Source organism: Chelonoidis abingdonii, chromosome 1 (genome assembly GCF_003597395.2).
Source record: "Chelonoidis abingdonii isolate Lonesome George chromosome 1, CheloAbing_2.0, whole genome shotgun sequence".
Taxonomy (NCBI): Eukaryota; Metazoa; Chordata; order Testudines; family Testudinidae; genus Chelonoidis; species Chelonoidis abingdonii.
Genome location: NC_133769.1, coordinates 229,227,043 through 229,253,689, shown reverse-complemented (window position 1 = coordinate 229,253,689; position 26,647 = coordinate 229,227,043). Strand labels below are relative to the sequence as shown.

Here is a 26,647-nt window from a genome sequence, read left to right as displayed (position 1 = left end):
CCACCCACTTCACATGGCATATACTGACATCAATATATGGCTTTCGATCTGGTTGTCAGGTCAGCACTGTCAGCACAGGTCAGCTGTTGATCTGGTTGTCAGGTCAGCACTTTCAGCACAGGTCAGCTTTTGATCTCGTTGACAGGTTCACACTAAAAGGAGCTGGAGTTCCAAGTGCACGATCTTCATGCTGGTACTAGTGTGAAAGTGTGCATTGGTTCATGGCTTTCTGCACGTCAGTTGTGCAGCAGAGATGTGTTCTCTCCCTGGCAGCCTTCTGCTGAGCTATTGACTGAATACTAGGATTTCCCACTCCAAACATCAGAATCAAGTTTGGTCAAGCCACATTCATTGACCAATATGCTGCTCTATTTGTGGGGAAGCCAGAGAATTTCCACCCTGCCCTTCAAAGTTTCCAAGTTGCTGCCCACACCATAGAGTTGAATGTCTCATGACAGAAGACCAATGTCCAGAACCTTGGAGCTGGGCCACCAGAATCCTCAATAAAGGTGGGGTCAAGTGCCATGGATAGCGCCAATGAGTTAATCTACCTGGGCCACAAGCCAAGATCAGATTGTCACAGCATACCATATCTCCTCTGACAAATAGGTCTCACCATCTCCTACATGAAGTCCAAGCCTTGCCTATGGATGCAAAAACATCTCTGGGCTGCGACAAAGTTCAGGATCTATCAAACTTGTGTACTGCCATACTGCTATATAGGTCAGAAACTTGGATTCTCTTACAGGCAGACTTGGAGCACCTAGAGGCAGTCCATATGCACAGTCATCACCAAATCCTGAGCGTAAAGTGGTTTGACTTGTGCAAAATGCCATAATCGTGAGACATCTGCCCTTCCTCCAGTCATTCACTGCATTCAAAATCAGCATTGCATGCTCCTCTGCCATGTCGCTAGGATGGACAAAAATATCCCAGCACACCAGTCTCTCAAACTCTCCATCAACATACAAAGAGGTATATGCCTGGATCCTACCTGATGTTGCCTGAGGGGCCACCCCAAAGATTCATGGATTCACAGGACTGAGTCAGATTTGGGAACTTCTCTCTACAATGTCTGGTATGATACCATCAGCCATGGTCACTCTGGCTGGCGCAGTGGTCAGTAGACCAGGCACATTCAATGATATGTCTGGCCTTTAATGACATTCTAATTAACTATTTTCTGGAAGTTTTATCTTTTGACTTCAGTGGGAGTAGGATAAAATCCAGAGAGTAGGGATTTCAGAGACAACATACACACATACACACACAAATGTAAATATCTAAAATCTCAGAGGATAATCTCACCCAGTTACAACTTTTTAAGGAGGATCTAGTATTGATGGATAATTTTGCTTTGTTTCCACAAAGCTCTTTTTTATGACAGCAACTGAGAATTCTTTCCCATGACTCTCAATCTCTTTCTTTTCAGGGAAAAAAAGAAGAGAAATATATGAAAGCAGTTGGTAATTTATCTGAAGAATACATTTATTTTCAATCCTGCAACTATATTCTCTTTTCCCCCCTCCCATCCCTCTTCTGTTTTTTTGCTATGTTTTTTCACTGAACATAAAAGCCTCTAAAATCCTTAAGACTTATTTTAAATTCAAACTTATTTCAAGACTCTTCTGCCCAGTTCTGTCTCTCTCTTATTTGTTTACTGCATTTTGCCTGTCCAATGTGTGGTGCTAGAAACAGGTCACATGGAGCTTTAACTCCTATTGTTATCAATGGGTCTACTTGTAGAGTAAGGCGGTAGTCAACATGAGTAAGGGTGGCAGAACCTGTTCCAAAGAGAGTACTGTACTCTATTAGGTTTAAGACTCTTAACAGCACAAGGCTCTTTCAGAACTATGTTACTTAAATCAGTTTTGAAACTTTATTAAACAGGTAAGATCTCAGTTCTGTGAAGGGAAAAAACTCCCTCAGACAAAAGATGCCAATCTATCAGTTTATCATATTTACCTGTTGTACCATTGGTCCCAGTAGCTTGGCTATCAGTGGTCGACTGAATACCAGGAGGAGAGAGGATGGTAGGTTCAGTGGAAGGCGCAGGAGACACATTTATAGGTTTGGTTGAAGGAATGGCAGAAGGAACTACAGTAGCAGGTTTGGTTGGAGACATAGGAAGAGAAATTGTGGTAGATTTGGTGAGAGATGTAGTGAAGTATTTAGTGAAAGGCATAGCAGGGGGAATTGTAATGGTAGTTGTAGGAGAAGATGTAGCAGGGGGAATTGTAGTGGTGTTTATAGGAGAAGGAGTAACAGGGGGAATTGTTGTAGGTGTGGTGGAATGCATAGCAATAAGTTTGGTCAAAAGATGATTTGTAGTACTGGGTTTGGTTGAAAGATGAGGAGAAAAAACAGTGGTTTGTTTGGGGGCAGGAATATCAGGACGAGGTTTGTCAATAGAAATTTTACTGGAAGAAGCAGCAGGAGAAGCTGGAGGGCCACTTTTGCTAGGGGCAGCACATACAACTGTGTCTTGTCCATAACTATAGAAAAATAAAAGAATGGTATGAAAGTTGTGGCAAGCTTAGCATTGTTTATATATTAAAGAACACCATTTAATAAGGCTTCAGTAAAGGAAACCTTTAAATGACATCATTAAAATAGTGCATCAGATCAGATGCCTGTGGTACTCCGGCAACAAATATTGTTAATTTGTCACACTTTGAGGACGCAAATTCTGAATTCTATTTTGTTAAATACTCACCAGTAATTTAGGTATTGTAATAGCAACACTATGTTGGGTGCCTACTTTGTGGATGATAGCCAGACTTTGAACCTTATAGCACGCGGGAAACCCCACGTGCGAGAGCTAAAAGGAGAGGAAAATTCCAGTGGGTTTTACTTATGGAGATTTCCTTCCCAATTGTTATGTTGTGGCTGGGGTTTTTGCTAATGCATCACAGACTAAAAATCAGAATATTCCTTAAATAGGAAAGCAAGTCTTTGCTATTTATACTTACCATTGCAATATTTGTAACTCTTCAGCAGTTGAGGGCCAAGATTGCAGATTTGAACAGAAGCACAGTTCTATGGTGACAAAGACATGAAAAAGCATTATTCTGATTTGTCCAGTAGCCATTATATACAATTGTTGAAAATCATATTTTGACCATTTAAATTCCATAAAGCATTTTAAGATAATTTGTGTCAAGGTTTTTCACATTCATAATTATGTAATAAATAAATATAAATATTAGTACGCCATCACATCTTTGTGGAGTGGCACAAGCTGTCACAGGCAGTGGAGATGGCTCTTTTGGAGTGTTGCAAACAAATGGAGTGTAGAATGCACAACTTCATGACTTGTGATTTTAAAGAAGATAGCATCACCCACTACCATAAAAATACCTTTAACTTATCAAGTAGTGTGGCAGTCTGTCCTTCCTTAATTTGTTGTACAAACATAATCAGCAGTTTTTCTAACACAAAATCTCCCCAATAAATACAAACACTAAATACGTTCCATGTCTGAATATCCAAAATAAGAAACATGGCAGAGAAACACTTTACATATAATCTTCCTGCAACTAACTTTAATTAACTCTTTTATTTTAAAAATACATTTGCTTCTTTTCTGTTAAAACATTTACAGGTCATCTTTAAAATTATTATCCTTAGACTGAAGAGGGACACTGTAATAAAAATATATTACATATTAAAGGCAACTTACCAATTTGGACTACGTCTGCTCTTTTTAAACGTGCTAATAAACTGCTTATATTAACAGTCTTGGCCAGCTTTACTATAAACTTGCAGACTGATATACTGCAATGAGAAGAAAATGAATTGTAAACAAGAAACAGATTTAACTTTCTATGCTGTATACAGAAATACTGCCAATATCTGAATTCAGGTACCATTTTCCCAACCTGTTTTCAAATATGAGGACTATTATTATGCTAACAACCTACCCTTTTCAATTTAAAAATAGAGAAAACAAGAGTATTACTTTGTGTTGGTTTACTCTCTCCTTGTTCCATGGACACCCACTAAGACTTAAGGCCGAATCCTCCACTGCACTCAGTTAAGCAAGACAAGTAGGTGAATGAAGGCAAAACACAGTGACTGATTTTAAGTGATAGGCTGAAACTTCTGTTCAACCAAAGTAATACTGATGAGATCAGTACCCCAAATCTTACTACTCAAAATAAGGGGCTAGTGCAAGAGGTCATGGCTTTACATCATAACCCCAAACAAGAAATCAGCCAGCCTCTACCAGACCTCGCTGTCATTTGTGGGATCCAACCAGTTGCTCCCCTCATGCAAATGAAGGTAGAGACTAGGAATTCTTTGATCTGCACTAGATTTAAGAGATTTCCCTTCTAATCCCCAGCAAAATCAGATTACCCCAGGAGCATGCCAGTCAGCAACTACCCTACCTCACACTGAGCAACAGTGGAAACAATTCAAATGTCCTTCCTCCCAGTCCAGGCCTCCCAGGAGATGTGAAAAAGTCAAAATACCTTCAGGACATCAGCCAGTTCTGCCTGGAGGGAAAAATCCTTCCAGATCCCGCAGAGGGGCATTCTGGCTAGGCCCACAATACACCATAAAACAAAATTATGCCACCTTCGAGATATGGTTGCCAACCCTCCAGGATAGTTCTGGAGTCTCCAGAAATTAAAGATTAATCTTTAATTAAAGACTGTCATCTGATTAAATCTCCAGGAATATGTCCAACCAAAGTTGGCAACCCTACTTCAAGACAAATAACTCACAGAGAGGGACGCTGGAAAGTCATGAAGTGCCAGCAAAGATGGTACCCATGCCCAGAGAAGAAACATTATAATCCAGGGCTGGGGATATGTGTGGCTGACCAAAAATGATCAGCTATCCCCCTACAAACTGGCAAATTGGGCATCAGGGTTGGTGGAGGGAAAGAGAAATGTCCTGTTCTATCCTCAGTGCCATCCCTTTAGTCTTTCTCCTTCCTGACCTGGTCAAATCCTCTTCTCCACTGAGAAAGGGTGGGCATTTTATGTTGCATGAGCAAAGGTGCAGGCGGCGGGGGAACAAAGCTTTCAAGGAGCTAGTTACAGTTCCTTGATCCTCTGCCCTATTACCCCCCCCCCACCCCGTGTTGCAGATTAGCCTATCCTGGCAGCTATCCTAACCTGCACTAATTGGCAATGGTCCCTAAAGATGTACTCTAGCTAATCTTCCTCCCTTCTCTGACACTTTGGAGTAAATCCAAGGTGACTTCAGTGGGACTATGGATAATGATAATGGATTTGATCCAGGATTTCTCTGTCTGTCCCTGAGTCTGTATACATGGGGCCTCAATCCTGTTTCTATTTACTTCGTTTGAGGCAGGATCAGCCCCATATTTGATTTCCTAGCTAGTTTGTTTCAGTTCTACTACATATCTATTTTTTGTACACAATACAGTACAGGGACCTTAGGGGTAAAATTATTATTTAAAACTTTAACATGGCAGACCTTTGGTTTTCTGCAGCACACTCCATGAAAGAAGACTGTAAGGAAAAATAAAATAAAAGTAAAATATTCTTTCAATAGAAAACATGTTTGATCATCAGCTACTGAGAATGTCAGAAATAAATAGGAAGTGCATTTTTCCAAATAGCTATAATAACAAATAAGCACACAAATAAAAGTGCTTACCTCACTTTCTTCTTGCAATGTTTTGTTGAATTCTGAAATTCTTTAAAAAGCAAAGGTTAACTATAAATGGTGGATTCTACTTATGTTTATAAAGAAGATATTCACAGAAGTTAAAATGGTAGGAACTAAAGGAATGTTAAGATATATAATATTTCTTGAAATGTTCTTTGAAATTTACTTGGCAATGATTCCTAACATGCTAACTCAAAATCATATTTTAAAATTGTATAATTACTTTAAAGATGCAAATGTCTAACATTATAGTAAACAGTATTTGTTAACAAAATAATTGGTTGGCATTTTGGATGAAGCCCTGTAATTCCTGTTTGCTACTTGACATTGTCAGAGGAATTTAAGTTTAATCCTCTGTCATCACACCCATATAAACATATTTTATTATCGATTCACTTATTTTAAAGTAATTTAATGTTGATCAATAGACAATTTCTGACTAGTGTTCTGCTAACAAGCAAGTATGTGGAACACAATGCAAACTTGTAATTGAAGCAGGGCATGGGAACAGAAGAGACATATAGGCTCCTTCAACTACAGAATACGCACCAACTTGCAAGGGAATTTTTCTGAATTTCAATCTATAGTTTGCCACTTCAACTTTGCTCAAACCTATGCCACTCCAACTTTGAAGTTGATGCAGTGAAACAGGAACAGACAGCAGAGAGAGTCAAAGAGTAATGAGCTAGGAAAATGATCTTATCAGCTTTGTTTTGCCTAACCAAGAGTTTTGGATGTTTGCAAAGAAAGCAAAGTACATATCTTTGGGATATTATAAAAGAAGAAGTGGCACCAGAGTCCAAAACAGAATACGGTGAATGTGACAAATGCATGTAGGCAATCATAAGCACAATAATATTTCATTTTCTAAGCAGAATGAAACCAAAACTGGGTCAACCATGTTTTCCTGATGAACACCCATATTTGATTTCACAACTGACAACAGATAAGTGATCAGCTATTTCCCCTTTAATCAGCCTGCCAGTACACATGGTGAATTTCACACAACTTCAACACACTTCGTTATTTTCTTACTAAGGCCCTGAGCCTGCAAAGATAGACCCCTGCATCTGTGTGGAGCCCCACTGAAGCTGCAGGATAAAAATCTAAATAAAGAAAGCAAATAATACTATTTGTAAAATATCAAAACACCAATAAATAAAACTAAAACTAAGAATAGTCTAAGCAATGTAAATTTTACTCATACTGTGAGAAAATACTGAAATTCCTTATACATTCCTTAAATATTATTCATTCTAGAACAAATACAGGAATAATGAGAAGTGAAGAACCTGCTGATGACATAACAGTTCTCACTTAATCTTAAATACAACCAGTATTCAGCAGAATTGGAAGAGTCAATTTATGATGATAATTATACGTTACTTACTTTGATTCTTGTAGAGTAGGTGTTGTAAATGGAATTAATTTTGTAACTTTATTGCTACTGGTTACATCATCAATCTGTTAGAAACACAGATTCAAATAATAATTAAAAATTATAATTCTTATATAACTTTTAAAAAATGCACATCTTACTCAACCCAACAGTCTGAAATTGCAAAGGTTAAAAGCACTCATCATGAGCACACTGTAAAACATGTTTTAACAGAAATCTTAACAACTGTGACCCAGGAACCACTAGATGCCAACTGGCAGAGAGCACAGAGGATATATAGGATTTTTCAGGGATCCTCTGGGCCAGATATATGCATGATAATTCACCAAAGGCTGGCATGTGAGGTGTCTACCGAAAACCAGTAACCCACTGGTATTCATAATCATTGTAAAATCTATGTATGGAGAATATTTATGGAATTATATAACTATACTGAAAACAATGTTCTTATGGTCTTGGAGTTAAGGGAGGTGACCAGATATGGACAGCAGGCGAACCCACCCTCTGGGGAGGCTAGCCCACTGGCCTCATCCCTTCTGCCTGAGGCCCCACCTGCCTGATTCCCTCTTCTCCCTGCAGCTGAAGCCCCAAGCATCCCACATCCCCACCTGGCCCAACCCCTGCCAGCGGCCCAATACCTGAGCTGCCCCAGGCCACCCTGGCTGGCCCAACCCCCACTAGCCACCCTATGCTGGCGAGCCTGATCTCCGGGCTGCCCGAGCCACCCCGGCCAGCCTGACCCAACCCCTGGGCCAGCCCCAGCTATGCCGGTCCAAGCCACCCCAACTGGTCTGACCCCCACTGGTGGGACTGGCCCCGAGCCACACCGGGCCACGCCGGCTCGCCCAACCCCTGCTGGCTGGCCTGATACTGGAGCTGCCCTGCACCGTCCTGGCTGGTCCAACCCCCGCTGGCCACCCTGGGTCACACTGGTGGGCCCGAGCCCTGCCAGCCAGCTTGAGCAGCCCCTGGTTGCCCCAACTCCTAGCCGCTGGCTGAGCCTGAGCTACAGGCTGCGGCTGGAGCTGAGTCTCTGTTGGCTTTGGGGGGAGCATGGGCAGGGCCACAGCCTGGCCTATGATACCCACTGCCCCTCGCACCAGGAGGTGACATACCCCAGAATTTCTCCTTTCAGCCAGGAGGTAACAGACACATATATCTCTGTCTGGCCATTTGCCTATTGTACACTTCCCAGTGTAGGTCTATTTGCATACTGAGCCACAGGCAAAACAACAGACTGTGAAATATAGAGAGGAAATCTACAGGAATAAATAAACAACAGGGTGTCCTGTTTATGAATAAAGATGAATGATAGGACTGATATATCTCAAAAAACCACACTGAATCCTTCACTGTGAAGGCAAGCTGACAGCACACTTGTTTCGTATAAGGAGGGTCATCCAAGCCTGGCTCTAAACCATTGAGGAACTTTGGGTGAGCAATACTTGGTTAGTCTAGAATGTGTTATATTTTATTTTATATGTAACTATTTGTTTCCAATACGTCTACTTGCTATTACCTGAATCACTACGCTTTGTTAAATAAACTTATACTTGATTTCACTACAAACTTATCTAACCGCTCTGTACTAAGTGTGGTGGTGATCTGAAGTGGATCTGGTAAGCTGGGGTGTACTGTTTCTTTGGAAGCAGTGGACCAGGGCTGGACACTTCAGGGAAACTTGAGGGCTGAGGTGTACCATTTGCTAACCTATAAATTAACAGCCGGGTCTGTGAAGTCTCGTAGGGAGCACTTGTGCTGCCCATGGTCAGTGGAGAAAGGGAGCTGATACACAACAGGCACATACAAGACTTCCTCACACTAAGGGCAGGTCATGACAAGGTACATCACAGCCCTGGGCACCCCCGAGAAGCATCACACAAACAACTGATATTTCTATGTTTACTGCACATAGCAGACATTTTGCTGAAATGGACATTGGACCTCTAGTACACTGATATGTTACCAAAGGAACCATTAGCGATCATGAAGCAAATTCTGATATAAGAGTTAACAATTTACAAAACATTTTAAAAATCATATTAGAATAAGATTAATTTAAATGGATAGAATGGGTAATGGATAAAAAATTCTTAGGACTTACTATTTCAACACTTACTGAAGTATTATTGCTTGTTTCACTGTACTGAAATTTTACATAGCCCAGGTAGAAAACTAAATACAAAAAGACAAAGTTAACAATAGTGTTCATGGTTAATTGCTTGAATTAGAACCATTTTGAGAACTATACATTTCACTTGTTTTGTATTATGCGAGAAGATAAATCAAAGTATTCAAGCTACCTTCTCTGAACCATTCATTATTCTGTATTCTTTTGCCATGCTTATTCATTTCCTCTCTAAACTAAATATTCCCAGTATCTTTAGTTTCTCCAGGTCTCTAATAATTTTTGCTGCCCATCTCTGAACTCCCCCTATTTCTCCTGTATCATTTTCAAGATAGAAAAACTAGACTGCACAGACAGTGACCCAGACCTTGATCTGCGTAAGGACAGCATTATATTGCTTCCCCAATTTTAATCTGCTCTATATATTTCAGGCTGGTCTAGGGGGAATCTTCGGGTGCCATACTGATGATGTAGTGACTCCTATATGATTCCCCCCTTGTGACCAGTCAGGGGGTGTCGCTGAAGGGAATAGAGCAGTCTGGGCACTGATCCAGCATCAGTGTAAATTAGAGCAGCCTTTAGATTACTGTAATTTAAAACCATCAGTTAATGGCTCCAAAGGCTCTTAGACCAGTTATGATTTACTGGGACTGCTCTAGCTATAGGGAATGTCATACAAGAGTCACTACATCAGCTGTGCACCACTCAAGGCTCACGATATACAGCTTGCTATGTCATCCTTAGGGTAGCTCTGTACCAAGGGAATGGCTATGTTTTTTTGTTTCCGTCTAATCCATGATGGTACTTTCCCTATCACTGCATGACTACATAATTTCCTTAACAAAACTTTTTGATTTTTGAAGGTCCAAATATATGCCAACAAATACTCCTTTATCCATTCTTTTGTTGACACACTCAAAGTAGATTAGAGAAGTACCATGTTGTTTGTCCGCTTTCATCTAAGTGTTCTATAAGTATTTTTCTAATCAATCTTTCAACCTCTGTTCTTGGTACTGAGGTAAAGCCTATTGGTCTGCAATTCCAAGATGACCCTTAGATCCTTTTAAAAAAAATGAGTACAACATTTGTTAACTTTGCTTGGAGTAGCTAATTTTAATGAGACATTTTATACTTCTAATAGATGGTCAGGAATTTCATTCAGAGCTCTTGGACATACACCAACTGGTCCTTGTCCTTTAACTTATCAGTTTTTCATAGCATCTTCCTTTTTGACTTCACAATCTTTGAAAAAAAGTCACTAAAGGTAATAAAGATATCTTGCCAGCATACTGTGTGTTCTTTGCAGAGAAGCGAAATGATTTCTTTGAATCAGAAATGACACAGACGTCATTTAGTTTCTCTGCAAAGTCCTCAACCTCTTTAATTTCTATTTTTACTTCCCAGTAGCCCAGTTGACCCATCAAGAGGTTTTCTGTTGCCAATATACCTAACAAATCTCTTATTTGTTTTTATGTCTTCGCTCTTCAAAATCCTCTTAGGTCTCTTAATTATGAGTCTGTCCATTTGAGTTTCCTTAGTTTTAATTTTCATATTGTATTGTATTGTGTAATACATCAAACTTTGAACCTGTTACAGTCCCTCCCTCAATATTTACATATGCTTCCTACTGTTTCCTTTTTATCCTTATTTTTAAATATAACACTATTTTACTGTTTAAAATAACATTAATGATATTATTATAATACAATTTTAAATGAATTATTTGCATTTCCTAAGCTTGATAATTATAGGTACTAGTAGTATGTAAACTTTATATTTACATGTGGGTGAGAGAAATTATAAATTTAATATTTTCCTTCAGTATGAAACTTGTGAAGTACAAACTCAGAAAATATTTTCTTAAATATTATTTTTAATATTGCACATGATTTTGTAAGAGAAAGTTACATATTTTTTTTTCTAGGCTGGCAAGCAGGATATAAGAATTTCAAACCTAGGGTATTTTAGAGATTTTATAAAAGTACAGCATGTATACCTCACTACTCAGAAGAGAGAAATATTTGGAGATGATACATTTAAGAAAAAAAAAAACACTAACCTGAATTATTACATATGGCTGATAAATTATATAAGTTGTTACCAGATAGTTTTGTTTCTGCAAAAAAAATTAATCCAGTTGAATTCAAATGTAATCTTGTTCAACATATGTATTTAAATATTATGTTTTTAAATGATGAATGTTTGTATAAACTGTCTTCAGGTTTGCAAAATATTTTACATTCTATCTATGCTTTACTGGTGTTTGTAAGGCACCTGTCACTAGGGTATCTAAGTCCCAGTATTCAGATGTCACGTATATCTATCTAAATTGTTCTATAACTCTTCCCCCAGCATAACTATATACTATATCTACACACATATTCATAAACATACTCTCTCTAGATACAATAAAAACATATTTAAGTGGTCACCGTTTAAAAAAAGAAATAAAGCAGCAATTATATTTTCCACAAACTAGTATCTGAGACAATGTGCCACTGTTTCCATACACTTAGAATGGGAAGTTAATTTAGTATCATATTAGATAGACAGACAGACAGGTGAAATAAGACGTTCATTTCTGTAATTCATATTACAACTTTCCAGGTGCAAAGAGTGAGGAAAAGGGCCATTTATCTGGTCAGTTTTGTTGTTGAATATTAAATTAAACAAACATGCATGGTTAAGCTAATAAGGTTAATATACTGTGCACTACCATGTAATATAAATCAGTATACCATGCACAGACTCTTAACATACTGCCATGCTCAACCACTATAAAAACTATCATGTGTTTTTGATGGTATTACTCTGGCTATTTATTTCACGAACACATGAGATTCAAAAATTATTCTATTTGATCCATCCCATTATTTTATCCAATTGTTAAAATAATTTCTTTTCTTTCACATGGTACAATATGATGCGATAACTGGCTCTGTGGTTGAGGGGAAAGCAGTGGACATGTTATTCTTTGACTTCAGTAAAGCTTTTGATACAATCTCCCACAGTATTCTTTTGTCCAATATCTTAATTAATGATCAGGAGGATGGGATAGATTGCACCCTCAGCAAGTTTGCAGATGACACTAAACTGGGAGGAGTGGTAAATATGCTGGAGGATAGGATAGGATACAGAGGGATCTAGACAAATTCGAGGATTGGCCAAACTAATCTGTAAGGTTCACAAGGACGTGCGAGTCCTGTCGGACGGAGATCCATGCACTCTCAGACTGAGGACTGAGTGCAGATGTAAGCTGTTCTGCCAGAAAAGAACCCTCGGGTTAATGATGAGAGCTGGTATGATCAACAGTGTGTCCTTTTGCCAGATGGCTAACAGTATTTGGGGCTGTAATAAGTTAGCGCTCGCAGCGTCGAGGGACGTCATCATTTCCTCTTCTCCGCATTGGTGAGGACTCATTTGGAGTACTGTGTCAGTGTTTGCGGCCACCTCAAGAAGGATGTGGAAGTTTGGGAGCGGTCAGGGAGGGCACAAATGATAGGGGCTGGAGCACATGACTTATGAGGAGGGCTGGGGACTGGGATATTATCTGTCAGAAGAAAGAATGGGGGATTTTGTAGCTGCTTTCACTATCTGAAGGGCGGTTCCAAGAAGGATGGATTCGACTGTTCTCTGTGTAGAGATTGAGAGACCAAGAATAATGGTCTCAAGTTGCAGTGAGGAGTTTAGGTGGATTTAGGAAAAATTTTTCAGGAAGGTGGTGAGCGCACTGGAATGGGTTACCTAGGGAGGTGGTGGAATCTCCTTCCTTAGAGGTTTTTAAGGTCAGGCTTGACAAAGCCCTGGCTGGGATGATTTAGTTGGGGATTGGTCCTGCTTTGAGCAGGGGGTTAGACTAGATGACCTCCTGAGGTCCCTTCCAATCCTGATATTCTATGATTCTATGTTTATATATACAGTAAGTCATATACTTACCATTTGTACAATGACTTATACCTACAAAGAAAAGTAATGATCAGAAATAAAGGTTGCAGTGCACATGCAGCTCTCCTGCATAAATCCAATACAGTAGCATTGAAACATATTTCTATTTTATTTGTCCATCAAACAATAATCAGCTCAGCCAATAGCATTGCAAACTTTCACACCCCATTTAGCCAACCCTCCTCAATCCTGTTGTATAGATACCACTTCTTCGGGTGAGCCAGTAGTTCAGTCTTCATATCCAATGAATTCCTGATTTCTCTGCTGAGGTTATCATCTCATGCCAAATGTGAAGCACGGTGTATGTTTTTTGTGCTACACAATAAAAAGGGCTAATATATCTAATGCACTTTTCTTTTTTACTTTAGTGCTGGACAGCCATCAGAAGGCAGTGACTTTAGGTTGTTGGATGATCCAGTTTTGAAATCTATTTTACAAAAGTAAAAGGTTCTAAGCCAGTCCCTGTGGGGCACTTTTTAAACATTGTTTGAAGCTCTAATTATTTTATAAACTCACTTCATTATACAGTATTACAAAAATACTAATACATTCAGCTCACTGCTTAAATTAAAATGTTTGCCTTACCATTTATGTTGGCAGTGGTTAGTAGAGTAACACTGTCAGTTACATTGAAGGTTCTATTTGCAGATAATTTCTCTAAAAGAAATAAAAGGTAACTGAATTTATTAAAATAGTTAACACTGTATTAAAAGCAAGACATTAGAAAGACTCAATTTAGATCATTTAGATAGTAGCACAAAGCTGACAAGAATGGACTTGTCTCTTTCTCTGTGTTGGTACAGTGCCTTAGTGTTCCCAACCAGGGGTACTACCCCTGGGAGTATGCAAAGGTCTTCCAGGGTGTACATCAACTCATCTAGATATTTGCCTAGTTTTACAACAGGCTACATAAAAAACGCTAGTGAAGTCAGTACAAACTTAATTTCATATAGACAAAATGAGAAAGTAAGCAGTTTTTCAGTAAGTGCTTGTGACACTTCTGTATTTTTATGTCTTATTTTGTAAGCAAGTAGTTTTTAAATAAGGTGAAACTTGGGAATACACAAGACAAATTAGACTCCTGAAGGGGTACAGTAGTCTGAAAAGGTTGAGACTAGGTTAAGAAAAGGTTGTGCCTTAGTACAATGAGTCCTTGATCTTGTTTAGAGTCTGTATGTGCTACCACAATGGAAATAATAAATAGTAAGGTACGGTAAATGCTATAGAGCAAGTTTAGGGACTAACTGCATGCTTTTATGCCTCAGCCCTGCAAAAACTGCTGGCCATCATCGTTGTGATTTTCTTGTATTCTGTGTTCAGACTGCGATTCAAATTGTGCCTGACTGAATAGTTTAAAGCCAATGCCTATCCCACTCAGGCTAAACCAATCTGTTGGATTCATACATAGGTTAGAAGATATTAATTTCCAAACTTGTTTTGAACTCAGTTTTACCTTGTACATTTGATTTGGCCAGTTAACACTATGTTTGAAGAGTCAGTTTATTGAAAAAAAACACCTGTTTTTAAATCGAGGATGTCATCCTCAACCAATTTTAAAACATTTCATTTTTTTTTTCAAGAAAGATGTTTCCTGGTCCAACATATCCTACAGTCTTGCCCCTCCACACTCTGATGCTCCAACCACCAGAAATACTGTTTGTGTGCTGCCACTCCAGGTTTGCACACCGTATTAGAGATGTATGAGCCGTCATATTGATACTACCCCTTTCACAGATAGGTACAGCAGCACCACACGGGCTCTGTGGCCACACAGCACTCTCTTGTTCTGAAATATTGTTCCATACTTCCTGTTCTACTCTGTGAGATAAATGGATTTGTGCTTTACTGAATCATGGCCTCAATTCACGCTCCAATTACCTTATCCTAAAGGCTTCACTGGATAACAGCAGCCAATCAAAACAAACTGTATGATCTTGACAGATACCATAAACTGAGTCAAACTGGGCATTGTCAATAGCTGGATTGGAGGCTTTCAGGTATTTAGGAGCCTGTGGATTATCTGTGCAGCAGATAGTAGCTGCTAAAACTACAGTACATTAATGGGAACATTTTAATCAAACAGAAGTTCGGAAATTCAAAGATAAGGTTCACATAGCAATGTTAAATTTATCCCTTTCATTTACTGCATGCTTTGTGATGGGCCCTGTAGGATTAAAATCTCAACTTTAATGTATATACAATGAAATCATATGAACACGATACAAAACAAGACTGATTTCTCATATGAAATACCATAATAAAAAAGTCATATTCAAAATACTTGATCATAGGCTCCCAAAGCTCATAAACCAACCACTTCTGCCACTCAAAATAGAGTTTAACAAGGATAAAAAGCCATACCTGCTGTGGTGGAGAAGTTAAATTCAGGGATATTAGAAGTTTCTGCAGAAAAAAAATAAATACAAGAATTTCTAATAAAAAGCCTGTGAAATATGGGTTATATAAATGAGCTGCCAAGTCACTTTCTGACTTCTAGTTCAGACTCTCCTCTTGTTTGTACTGTCATGAATCGGTAATAATTTATTTTAAAAGATGAGCGAGTTGCTTCAGAATAAAACTTTTGCAAGTGAACGAAGAACTAGGCCTCTGTCTCTAAATTCAGAGATCAGGAGAGGGAGTTAATTACGTCCCTCTTGTTTATCATAAGATTGACCCAATTTAAACCATTAAACATATTCCCATATCCCACCATGATGGACGCCATATAAATGTGTGTAATGAAGGAGGTGGATATTTCAAATTGTTTCAAAAATATTTTGAGTAGTTTTAGCAATTATGACACAGGGCCAAAAAGGGTTAAGTAACTTGCAGGCTAAATGACTCAAATTCATATGGGTCATGAAAGACATATTAGAGAAGTATATAAATGCTAATTAGGGCTATTCCTTATAAATAACTAACATAGCTATGTTAAATAGACTAGAGCTTTGAAACACAAACCTGTATTGTTAGAGAATTAGAGGTAGCACTAATTGTATGTGTTTACTTATATCTTGTTAGATGTTAACCATCTAAACAGATGGTTCCTGTCTGTTTCTATATTTACTGATGCACAGATAAAAAGGGAATATTAACATTTAAATGGAACTTGGGTGTAATAATTTCACTGTCTATACTTCTCTTTGAAGCTTGTAGTAATCTGTCTATGAACCGCTTAATGGATAATTACCTTATGCTGATGAATGCGACTAGTTACCTCTGTATACATAGGAAATAGGTAATTCTACTTCAAAGCAAATATTCTTTACCCAAGGACTGCATGCTGTCCGGAAAATATATAAAGGGCTTTTCGGACCTGATCCTTTCACCTCAGATTTGCTTAAGCTTTGTCACGGGAAGTTTGAGTCGCAAGACTATGGTCTCCAGTGCATTCCGGATCACCCTGATATTGGAAATGGTCATTGGAGTATAACCTGATAAACTGATTCTGGAAAGGAATCTTTGTAACTCTGAAGCTCACCATCTCTACTATGAACCTGACCTACAGGCTCAATGCATTTCTGTATGTATAATGATCTTTTAACCAATATTCTCTCTCTTTTCTTTTAATAAATCTTAGTTTAATTAATAAGAATTGGCTGTAAGCATGTATTTGGGTAAGATCTGAGATATTCATTAACTTGATGGGTAATGTGTCTGATTCTTTGGGACTGGTAGAACTTTTTCATATGATGATCAAGATTTTCAGTAATCCTCATCATATGTGACTTGGTGGTCTGGTTTACTTTAAGGGAACTGTGATTTTGGCTTCTGGGTAACCAGTAAGCTACTGTAGAAACTGTTTTGTTGCTGGCTTGGAAAATCTAAGTATCAGAATAACCACCAGTTTGGGGGATTATCTGCCTCATTCTTTGCAGCTTGTCCTAATTGAGCAATCTCAGCATGTCCCCTAGGACCCTGGTCACAGCAATCTTACTGAATTCACTATTCAACACAGAACCAGCATTCCCACATATTTTCTAAAATACAAAAAAATGAGAAAAATACTATGTAAAGATAAGCATTACCTGTCTGGTTTGGCTCCAGCCACACACTTAAAGTTCTATCTAAAAAGGAAAAATGTTTTGTTTGATTAACAGTATCATATGAATTTCATATTTTCAAAACTCTATCAGTGCAAACTTAATGAAAGAGGGTGGCTAACCAGCCAATATGATAAACATTTCAAGGTTGTGAAAATAATGATCATGGGCCTAATTTAACACTAATTTAAACAAGTACAACCCTAATGAATACAAGAGAGTTTTGTCTCTTACACCAGATCTGAATTTGGCTCTCATTCTAAACTTCATACTTGTGTAAAATAATTCTCACCTTCAGCACTTGTTCTTTCTAGTGAAGTTGTATCTGAGTAATAGAACAAAAATAGAAAAAAGTAAAAATGTACACAATAAAAAGGTAAGACAAAAGCTGAATACATCAAAATATGAGAAATATTAAGAAAATCTTGCCTGAAGCATTAATGGGGTAGGTGATAAAAGTAATGATAGAGGATTCTGCAGCAAAATAAATAAATAAATAAAAATAGAGAAGCATAACATTAGTGCTTAAATTTTTGTTTGTAAGAAAATGGGGCCAGATTTTAAGCTCACTACGCCCACAACTGGGGACAGAATTTCAAAAAAGTTAAGACTTCATTTTAGGCATCTGAAGGAACTAGCCAGATTTTCAAAAATACTTAGAACCCACAGAGAACAAAAGGTACTGAATACTTTTGAAAATCTGAATAAGTGCTTGAATGGGGACCGCTGGTAACTAAGCTTTTGTGGAAAATTTTGCCCTTGGATATTTGTCCCATGTATAGCAGATTAGTCTGGTACATCCTGCCCAGTAACTATGAACTTCCCCACCGTTCTTCTACTGAAGCTGTGACAGCCCTGCCAGTCTAGTCCTGTGACTGTCTTGCAAAGATAACCAATTGTTCTGAATTGTGGTAATTATGTGTAACATGCTCATATAATTGTACATTGTGCCTACATACAGCCATTTTTACTAAAAATTGACAAAAGAATGCATATAATTGCTTCAGATATATACATGAAACAGAAGAAAATGCATCCACAGAAGCAGGAACAGAGAAAACCAATGCTGAGGTGAAAATTTTAATCAGACACAAGTTGGGAAATTCAGACAAAACTGTAACATTAAATCCATTTCTTTCCATTACTGAATGTTTTATAACAGGACCCTGTAGGTTTACAATCTCTGTTCTAATGTATATACACAATGAAATCATATGAATTTGGCCTACAGTAAGACTGATTGCTAATGTGAAATACAATAGTAAAAAAAAATATTTAAAGTATTAGAACATAGACTCTCACAGCTCATATACCATGCTTTTATGCCATTCAAAATACAATTTAACACAATATAAAGCCTTACCTGCTGTTGTGGAGAAGTTAAATTCAGAGATATTAGTAGTTTCTGTAGAAAAAATGAATAATTTAAATGTAAGAATTTCTGATAACAAGCCTGTATAATACTGGTCACTTAAATGAACTGCCAGGTCTCTTTCCCATTTTTATTTCAGACTCTCCTCCTGTTTGCACTAGCATTAATCCATAATAACTTGTTATAAAAGATGATTGAGTTGCTTCAGAATCAAACTTTTGCAAGTAAAAGGAGATTTAGCTCATCTGTCTCTAAGTTCAGAGATCAGGAGAGTGGGTAAATTATGCCCCTCTTGTCTGGAACATTACTGACATAATTTAAACCATGAAATGTGTGCCCATATACCATAGTAGTGGACACAATACAAATGTGAATAATGAATGTGTTGGATATTTAATAATAATTCAAAAATATTTTAAGTGGTTTTAGCAAACTCACTGAATTCACTTTTCAAACAGAACCAATATCCCTAAATATTTTCTAACGTACAAATTAATTTTAAAAAATCTCCAAAAAAATAAGCATGTACCTGTATGGTTTGGCTTTGGCAACACACTTAAAGTTCTGGCTGAAAGGGAAAGGAGTATATTTTGGATAACTGTAAAATATCAATTTAATAGTTTTTTTTAAAAACTCAGCCAATGCAACCTTAACTGTGGGATGGCTAAACAGCCAGTATAATGAACCTTTTTTTCAAAGTTCAAAGTTGGCCAAATTTAGCCCTGGTTTAAACAAGCACAACCTATTGAACACAGTGGAGTTTTGTTTGCTTATGCCACGTCTGAATTCGGCCTTAATTCTACAATTTTTGTGTAATACATATAATTCTCACCTGCAGTGCCTGTATCTGAACTTGTAGCTGAAAAATACAAGAATATTAAAAAATCATAAAAATGACAAAATAAAAAGTAAAACAAGCTAAATAGATCTAGATATGAGAAATATTAATTTCTTGCCTGAAGCATTAATAGGGTAGGTGATGAAAGTAACAATAGAAGATTCTGCTGGAAAGAAAAGAAAAGAAAATAGACAAACATAAAGTTAGCGCTTTATTCATTTATTTTTTTCTAAGAACGTTAGGGCCAGAATTTCAAACTCTCAAGATTAGTAAATGGGGACAGAATTTCAAAAAGCTAAACCTACAATTTAAGCACCTAAAAAAAGGTGGCCAAGTTTTTAAAAATACTCAGTATAGACTGAGAACAATGGGTGCTGAATACTGTTGAAAATCTGAATGAGTTACTGAATGGGAGATGCTGGTAATTGAGTTCTTTTGAAAATTTTGCCCTTGGTGTTTTTAATACTCATGAAAGACAGAGATTAATCTGGTACTGTCCGGCCAGTAGCAATGAACTTCCTCACCTTTCTTCTGTTTCAACTCAACCCTTGAGCTGTGACAGCCCTGCAAGTCTAGTCCTGTGACTTTGCCGAGCAAAGATCACCAATTTTATTGAAATATAGAAAACTGTAAGTAATATGAATTATCTATTTTGCGTCAAATTAGCTGGTTTTGCTAAACATGAAGAAGGATGTAAATAAATGTTTCAACTACATACATGAAACAAAAGAAAATTATATCAGTACAAGCAGGAACAAAGAAATGCAGGGAAAAAATCAGGAATATATGCAGCAACTTATTCTTCAATGCACACAGTTAAAATGTCTTTCCCCACATTGCAATACAAGAGTAAATAGTGTTCAAAGGGCAGTGTAGCTCAGAGGACAATGTAGCTCAGGTACAACTTGTGATATCTCAATGACTACTTTGAAGGGCTCTACACAACTGCTTGTCAAAGTATCAGTAAACACCAGTACTATGATTTTTTCTGAAGGGCTTCCTAACAAGGTGATTTGTCATCACAGAAACAAACTTGATTCCCATCTATTGAACTGTAATACCACTTAGTGAGAAGACCCATGAAACTACTACAAGATCTATTACAGAACTATTAAGAAATTCAACCTCAAAGCCTGGTGTGGGTATACCACAGCATGGAAAGCATGCTTGAAATTTGCAAGTCAGGTTCTATGGCATATATACATTAATACACATTCTATTTGACTGTGATTTTTTTTTAATTTAAAAAGAAAAAAATTCTCTACAGTTCTTTCCTATCAGTTGGAGATAAAACCAGTGACTCATGGTACTTTTACTTGAATTATGGCCAAAAAAATTCTCACTCTGTTACTCATGGCTTTTAACTGTGAATTACAGGTGTGAGTCAGGTTTTTTGGTATTGTAACCTGAAATTCAAGGAAGAAAAGGAGGTGCCCCTCAATGCTAACAATAAAATGCACATACTCTGTAATACAGCCTTTATAAGAGTCATCTTAACACAATCACAAAGAAAACTTGTTTTGCTCTATATTTGTCCTTGGTTAACTCTTAATGGGCAGGAATTCTCAGACACTTTTATACTCTTAATAGAAAGATTCTTGCCACTGTTTAGTCTATTTCCCATCCTAGGTACTTGGCTTGAATCTCCCTTTACACGGGTAAAACTACAATGAAGACAGAGTTAAAATAGATGTAATTGGGAGGAAAATCAGGTCCTCCATCATCTACATTTAAGGATTACGAAAGAGAGGAAAAACATATATATTTTCTAAGACAAATTAAGAAATGCAAAAAAAAGTTATGCAAAAATGAGGAGGAGTCTGTTTGGTTTAACTCAGGCAACTCACTTAACATTCTGGAAGGGAAGTTTTGTTTTAATAGAATATTAATATAATATTACAACAAATGCAGTTTCCCAAGCATCTTAGGTACCTTATTTCAAGTGCAGATACTTCATGTTAGGTGCAAAAACTTTCTATGGATGATTACAGTAATTTCATAATATGTCATTTCTATAAAATATAATTTTGTACACTAAATGGGAATTGTTCTGCAATTTGCTGGAAAGGTCAGAATATATCCTTATGCATTAAACTGTTGTTACAAAATGGGTCAAATATTCTTTTTCGATGTTATATTCTGCTAATTTCTGAGGGAGCTAATCCGACATCTGTACCTTCCCTCCTCAAACAAAGTTTCTTCTAATATCATCTGGCACTGGAGCATAAACGCAAAATACAATAATTCCATAACTCGGGATGGCATATATTTTGTTCCCCATTTTATCTAAAGTATTATTTACAGTATAGAGCCGCCTCCATAAAAACAGACTTTGTTTTTTCAGCTTCTAATATGACTCCTCTAACCAGTGTCAAAAATTTCTGGCATTTATTATCCTCTGGTAAAGTAAAAAAAGAGGCCCAACCCAATTATAAAACATTAGCGAGACAAGGTGGATGAGGCAATATCTTTGACTGGACCATCTTCTGCTAGTGAGAGAGACAAACTTTTGAATTACACAGAGCTCTTCTTCAGGTCTCAAAACATGACAGACATTTGTAAATGACCGAGCGATGTCAAACTAATGGCTTCAGTATATGCAAAAGGCATCTCTCACTGTCAACCAGCTAGGGTAGGTTCTATTAATTACAAGTGTGATTATTTTTACATAGAGATTATTTTTAAATATTGTTGTTATTTTTATGTTTGTTTGGTACTTGGAAGAATTGTGTGTTGCCAGCCATGGTAAGTGAAGTCTTCCCTTTATTCCCTTTATTCTCAGAACAAATACACTGTTACGTTCATGGGACCACTGGCAGGTGAGCAGAGATGGATTAAGTTTCCTGGGGCCCCTCCCTACCCCTTCCACTTTCAGCCCTACCTTGGCCCCACCCCTTTCTGTCCTTTCCCTGGGGCCCACCCCTGTTCCACTCAGGGTTCACTCCATTCCACCACCCCAACCTGTTTGCTATTTTCTGCCCCCTCACTGCAGCCCCAAGACCAGAAAAGCTCTGTCCCCCTGCCACAGCCCCAGACCACAGCAGGGAGTCAAAGCTCCCCCAGCCCATATGCCATGACAGATAGCGAGAACTTCTCCAGTCCTAGGGCTGCAGCAGGGGTCCCAGTGCTGGGGCTTTTCCTGCCACACACACCCCCCCCCCCCCCCAGCTTCTGCCACGGTTGGGGAATGCTAGGGGATTCTCCTGCTTCCCTCTGGTGTCTGCCAGGGAGTGGGGTCAGGACACAGGGGCTTTCCCCTCCCTGCCTGCTTGGTGGCCAGTTCCAGTACCCCCAGTTGGCCGGGGCCCCTGGGCACAGGCCCCATAGGCTCAGTGGCTAATCCGCCACTGCAAGTGAGACAGGCTTGTTGAATCTGTTTATCAATTCAATCCTTGGCCTACGCTGATGCTGGCAAGAAGGATGTCAATCACAGCAAACTGAAGTGATGTTTATGATCTATTTGATTGTCGAGAAAGAAGTCACATAGGCCAGGGCATGGCAGTAACATGATAATATTCTTTTACGTTACTCAGATAGGCCAGATCGGAACCAGGGACCTAGAGGTGAAAGGCTCTATATTATTTTATTATTTTACCATCAGTCCTAAAATGTCCATTCCATCTTTCCTATGATGACTTATGTTTATAAGTCACTCAGAGTATGTTTACACCACATCTGGGAGCAAACCTCCCAGTTCAGGTCTACAGACTCATGCTAGAACCCTAAAAATAGCTGTGTAGACATTGCTTTGACACTGTGACTTGGGCTGGAGCCCAGGCTATTTTTAGCTCACTAGAGCTAGCCCCATTAGCACAAATCTATGCTAGCTCCCAAATGCAGTGTGGACATTACTCAGGAGTTTTTAAAAAGCCAACCCTTCATTCTCACATCTCCATATTCCAATGTAATCATAACTACGGAATTGCTAAATTGCTGCTAGCAAAGTGGGGTCCTGGTCCTTGACCCAGGCTCCTAATTCTATGGTAATACAAATAATAAATAAAATAACAACAAAATATTTTGAGGTTTTGAAAAAATGTCCTAAAGCAAAATTCAGCACTGGTTAAAAACGCACAAAACCTCACTGAACATAATGGAGTTTTGTCTGCTTACATCAGGTCTGAATTTGTCCCTAATTCCACAGTTCATAGTGGGTAGAATAATCCTCACCTGAAGTGCTTGTCTTTTCTAATGAAGTTGTATCTGTGAAAGAAATATAACAATTATAATAAAAAAATAAAATAAAAAGGCAAAATATAGGGTAGATACATCTAGATATCAGATATGTTAATAAAATCTTGCCCGAAGCGTTAATAAAGTAGGTGATAAAAGTACCAATAGTACTGATTCTGCCAAAGGGGAAGAAGGTTGGGGAAGAGGCCTAAAATTAGTGCTTTCAATTTTTTGTAAGAATCTAGGATCAGATTTTCAATTGCTCATCACCTATAACTCAGGACAGAATACAAGAGTTCAAGATCCAATTTAAGTACCTAGAGATGGCCACATTTTCAAAAATATTCAGTATCCAGAAGCTGACATTTAGAACAATAGATGTTGAGCACTTTTAAACACCTGGCCACTGATTAAGTGCCTGAATTGAAGTTGTTAGTAGCTGAGCAATTCTGATAATTTTGTCCTTAGTTTTGTTTAGCACTCATAAAAGAGAGAGATTAATCTGGCCAGTAGCAATTAATTTCCCCATCACTACTTTATTGCAGAATACAGCCCTGCCAGTATAGTCCTGTGGCAATTTTGAATAAAAGATTCCCAATGATACTGGATTGTGGCAAACTATACATAATATGGATTGTTTATTGTACCTTAAATTAGCTGTGTTTGATAACACATGAAAAAGGATGTAAATAAATACTTCAGCTATATACATGAAACAAAATAAAATTATATTAATACAAGCCTTGAAACAGAAATGCAGAAATGTTTGGGGTTTTTTAAGTCAGGGACGTATGCAAAAGCTTATTCGTGAACACACACATTTTAAAAGTATTTCCATACAATATAGTGTAGAAGTAAATAGTGTTCAGAGGGCAGCCTAGCTCAGATGCACCATGTGACACCTCAGTGACAACTTTGAAGGGCTCTATACAACAACTGTTTGCCAATCTGTCAGAAAAGACCAGTACTATGTTTTCCAAAGTGTTGCTAAGAAGGCAATTGTCATCAAAGAAACAAACATGATAAATGTACTAAAAATAATGATTACATCAGTTAAGAGAAAATTGCACACAAGACATAAGTAACCTATTTCATGATGCAAAGGAGGGCAAAAAGCTTCTGATTCATAGGTTAGATTATTTTGGAAATAAATTTATTTTGGCCTACCATCTTACAAAATCCCTTGTACAGTACACTGTTACTCCTTGCTCATGGGATTAACAGCTAGGCACAAATCCTTCAACTTTAAGGATTCTGATCGACTATTATGATTACAATTAATTTTCTAGGACAATTGAGGAACCCCAAAGCATTAGAACGAGTGTACATTGCTAATAGATTTTGTCTCAGCTGGCAGTGGGACAGGGGACATTCTGTGAACAACCAATAAATGAGGCATTAATATAGAAATTGCACCTTGGCCTTACCTACAGCATTATGTTTAGCATAGGTATTCAATTAATTGGAAATGTGGCAGATGGAGACCAGTTCTGCACAGCAGGGCTGTCTTTTGTAATAAAAATACATATGTATATACAATTATTTCTATTTAAAAAGTAACAATATGCCAAAAATGTTTCAATAAAGTGTTAAACAGTAAACAGTGAGCTGTGTGCTTGTGTATCAATTTTGTCCACCCACATTCTGCTATAAATAATAATTTTATGGATAATGTTTATCCCCCGAACATCTTGAAATGTGTTTTTGGTATTTCTACCAACTGTGTATGTGTGGTGGGAGGAAATCTCCATGTTGTCTTCACCTTCCCTTCTGTCCCCCACGAATTATTCACTATTTAGTGGGCTGTCAAAGGCTATGGGCCAGGCAACTTGAATGTATCATTCCATTCCTGAGAGAGTTACTGCTAAATTGGAGTGATTCCACTAAGACTAGAAGAGTTTGTCTAGATGGTATATACAATTTTATTCTTATGAAAAAATAAAACTAGATTGATGAAATATAGGAACTTATTTGCACAGTAGCTTCTTTGCATTACTTCAATTATCATGAGGCGGACACTTATCTGCCATGAATTTGCAATAAATCAGTAAACAGAATGTTACTGTTAGTGATTTTCTTACCAGATATGGTTTCTGAAGATTCTGCAACTGATGATCTGGAAGTTACATCATTTGCTGTAGAGAAAAAAAATTAACACAGTTTGTTAGGGGAAGCTGAATCTATTCAGATAAAAATATAACCATCTTTATTGGTCTTCCATTCAATTGTGTTAACTGGGAGTATTCACCAGTAGAGGGCAATACCTAACTGTTAAAAGGACTTTAGCAGAATCTCTCTGACTCCAAGAGAAGAGAGAGATACAAAATCTCTTTTGGAATACCAACACAATCCTTAATAATATAGAGGGATCACTCTGAGGTTCACATACTATTAAAAAGAGTCTCTTTTCTATGGAAATTAGACAATTTGTATTACAAAATGTAAAGAAACCTCAGTTCATTTTTGCTGGACATGATATGTTGAGCTAAATAAAAGCAGTAATTATGAAATACATCTAGTTGAAAAATATCCTGAGAGATATTAAAGCATCCATGTATGTTTTATGACAGTTTTCCCTCACATTGCTTGCTAGTTTTAGCTAATATTCTGTCCTACTGATAAATAAAAGGATTTTCTCAAGGAAAAAAATCCAACATAAGGGCCAAATCACTTTAGTCTCACAAATACAGTAATCCTACTGAAGTCAAACTGACTTCAGTGAAGACATTGATTTAACTGAAGTTACATCAGGGATTAATTTCGTCTGTAAGACTGTCTGAGTGAGACAACCATGGCCAAGGTGGAGGCCATGAAAAGGGGCATAGTGAAAATTGCTTTGTAAGCCAAATTGTTATGATTCAAGTATCAAGTATCAGAGGGGTATCCGTGTTAGTCTGGATCTGTAAAAGCAGCAAAGAATCCTATGGCACCTTATAGACTAACAGACGTTTTGGAGCATGAGCTTTTGTGGGTGAATACCCACTTCATTGGATGCATGTAGTGGAAATTTCCAGGGGCAGGTATATATATGCAAGCAAGAAGCAAGCTAGAGATAACGAGGTTAGTTCAATCAGGGAGGATGAGGCCCTGTTCTAGCAGTTGA

General features: G+C 37.8%; 1 protein-coding gene across 2 annotated transcripts in view; it reads right to left on the bottom strand.

Annotated features, from left to right (window-relative positions):
* ADGRG2 (adhesion G protein-coupled receptor G2) overlaps positions 1-26,647 on the bottom strand; it is a 97,309-nt gene that overhangs the window by 39,882 nt on the left and 30,780 nt on the right. Inside the window, exons 3-21 of one of the 2 annotated variants that reach the window (XM_075060083.1) lie at positions 25,626-25,679; positions 23,542-23,574; positions 19,490-19,537; positions 19,366-19,392; positions 19,063-19,101; positions 18,525-18,566; positions 17,454-17,486; positions 17,147-17,185; positions 15,480-15,521; positions 13,704-13,775; positions 13,110-13,130; positions 11,233-11,289; positions 9,150-9,220; positions 7,037-7,110; positions 5,635-5,674; positions 5,452-5,486; positions 3,683-3,777; positions 2,973-3,039; positions 1,966-2,495 (exon numbers count right to left, since the gene is read on the bottom strand). In XM_075060083.1, coding sequence (XP_074916184.1) covers positions 1,966-2,495; positions 2,973-3,039; positions 3,683-3,777; positions 5,452-5,486; positions 5,635-5,674; positions 7,037-7,110; positions 9,150-9,220; positions 11,233-11,289; positions 13,110-13,130; positions 13,704-13,775; positions 15,480-15,521; positions 17,147-17,185; positions 17,454-17,486; positions 18,525-18,566; positions 19,063-19,101; positions 19,366-19,392; positions 19,490-19,537; positions 23,542-23,574; positions 25,626-25,679 — 1,419 coding nt within the window. Of the gene's footprint in view, positions 1-1,965; positions 2,496-2,972; positions 3,040-3,682; positions 3,778-5,451; positions 5,487-5,634; positions 5,675-7,036; positions 7,111-9,149; positions 9,221-11,232; positions 11,290-13,109; positions 13,131-13,703; positions 13,776-15,479; positions 15,522-17,146; positions 17,186-17,453; positions 17,487-17,590; positions 17,636-18,524; positions 18,567-19,062; positions 19,102-19,365; positions 19,393-19,489; positions 19,538-23,541; positions 23,575-25,625; positions 25,680-26,647 lie in introns of both variants that reach the window. The other variant, XM_075060088.1, reaches the window with a different exon arrangement.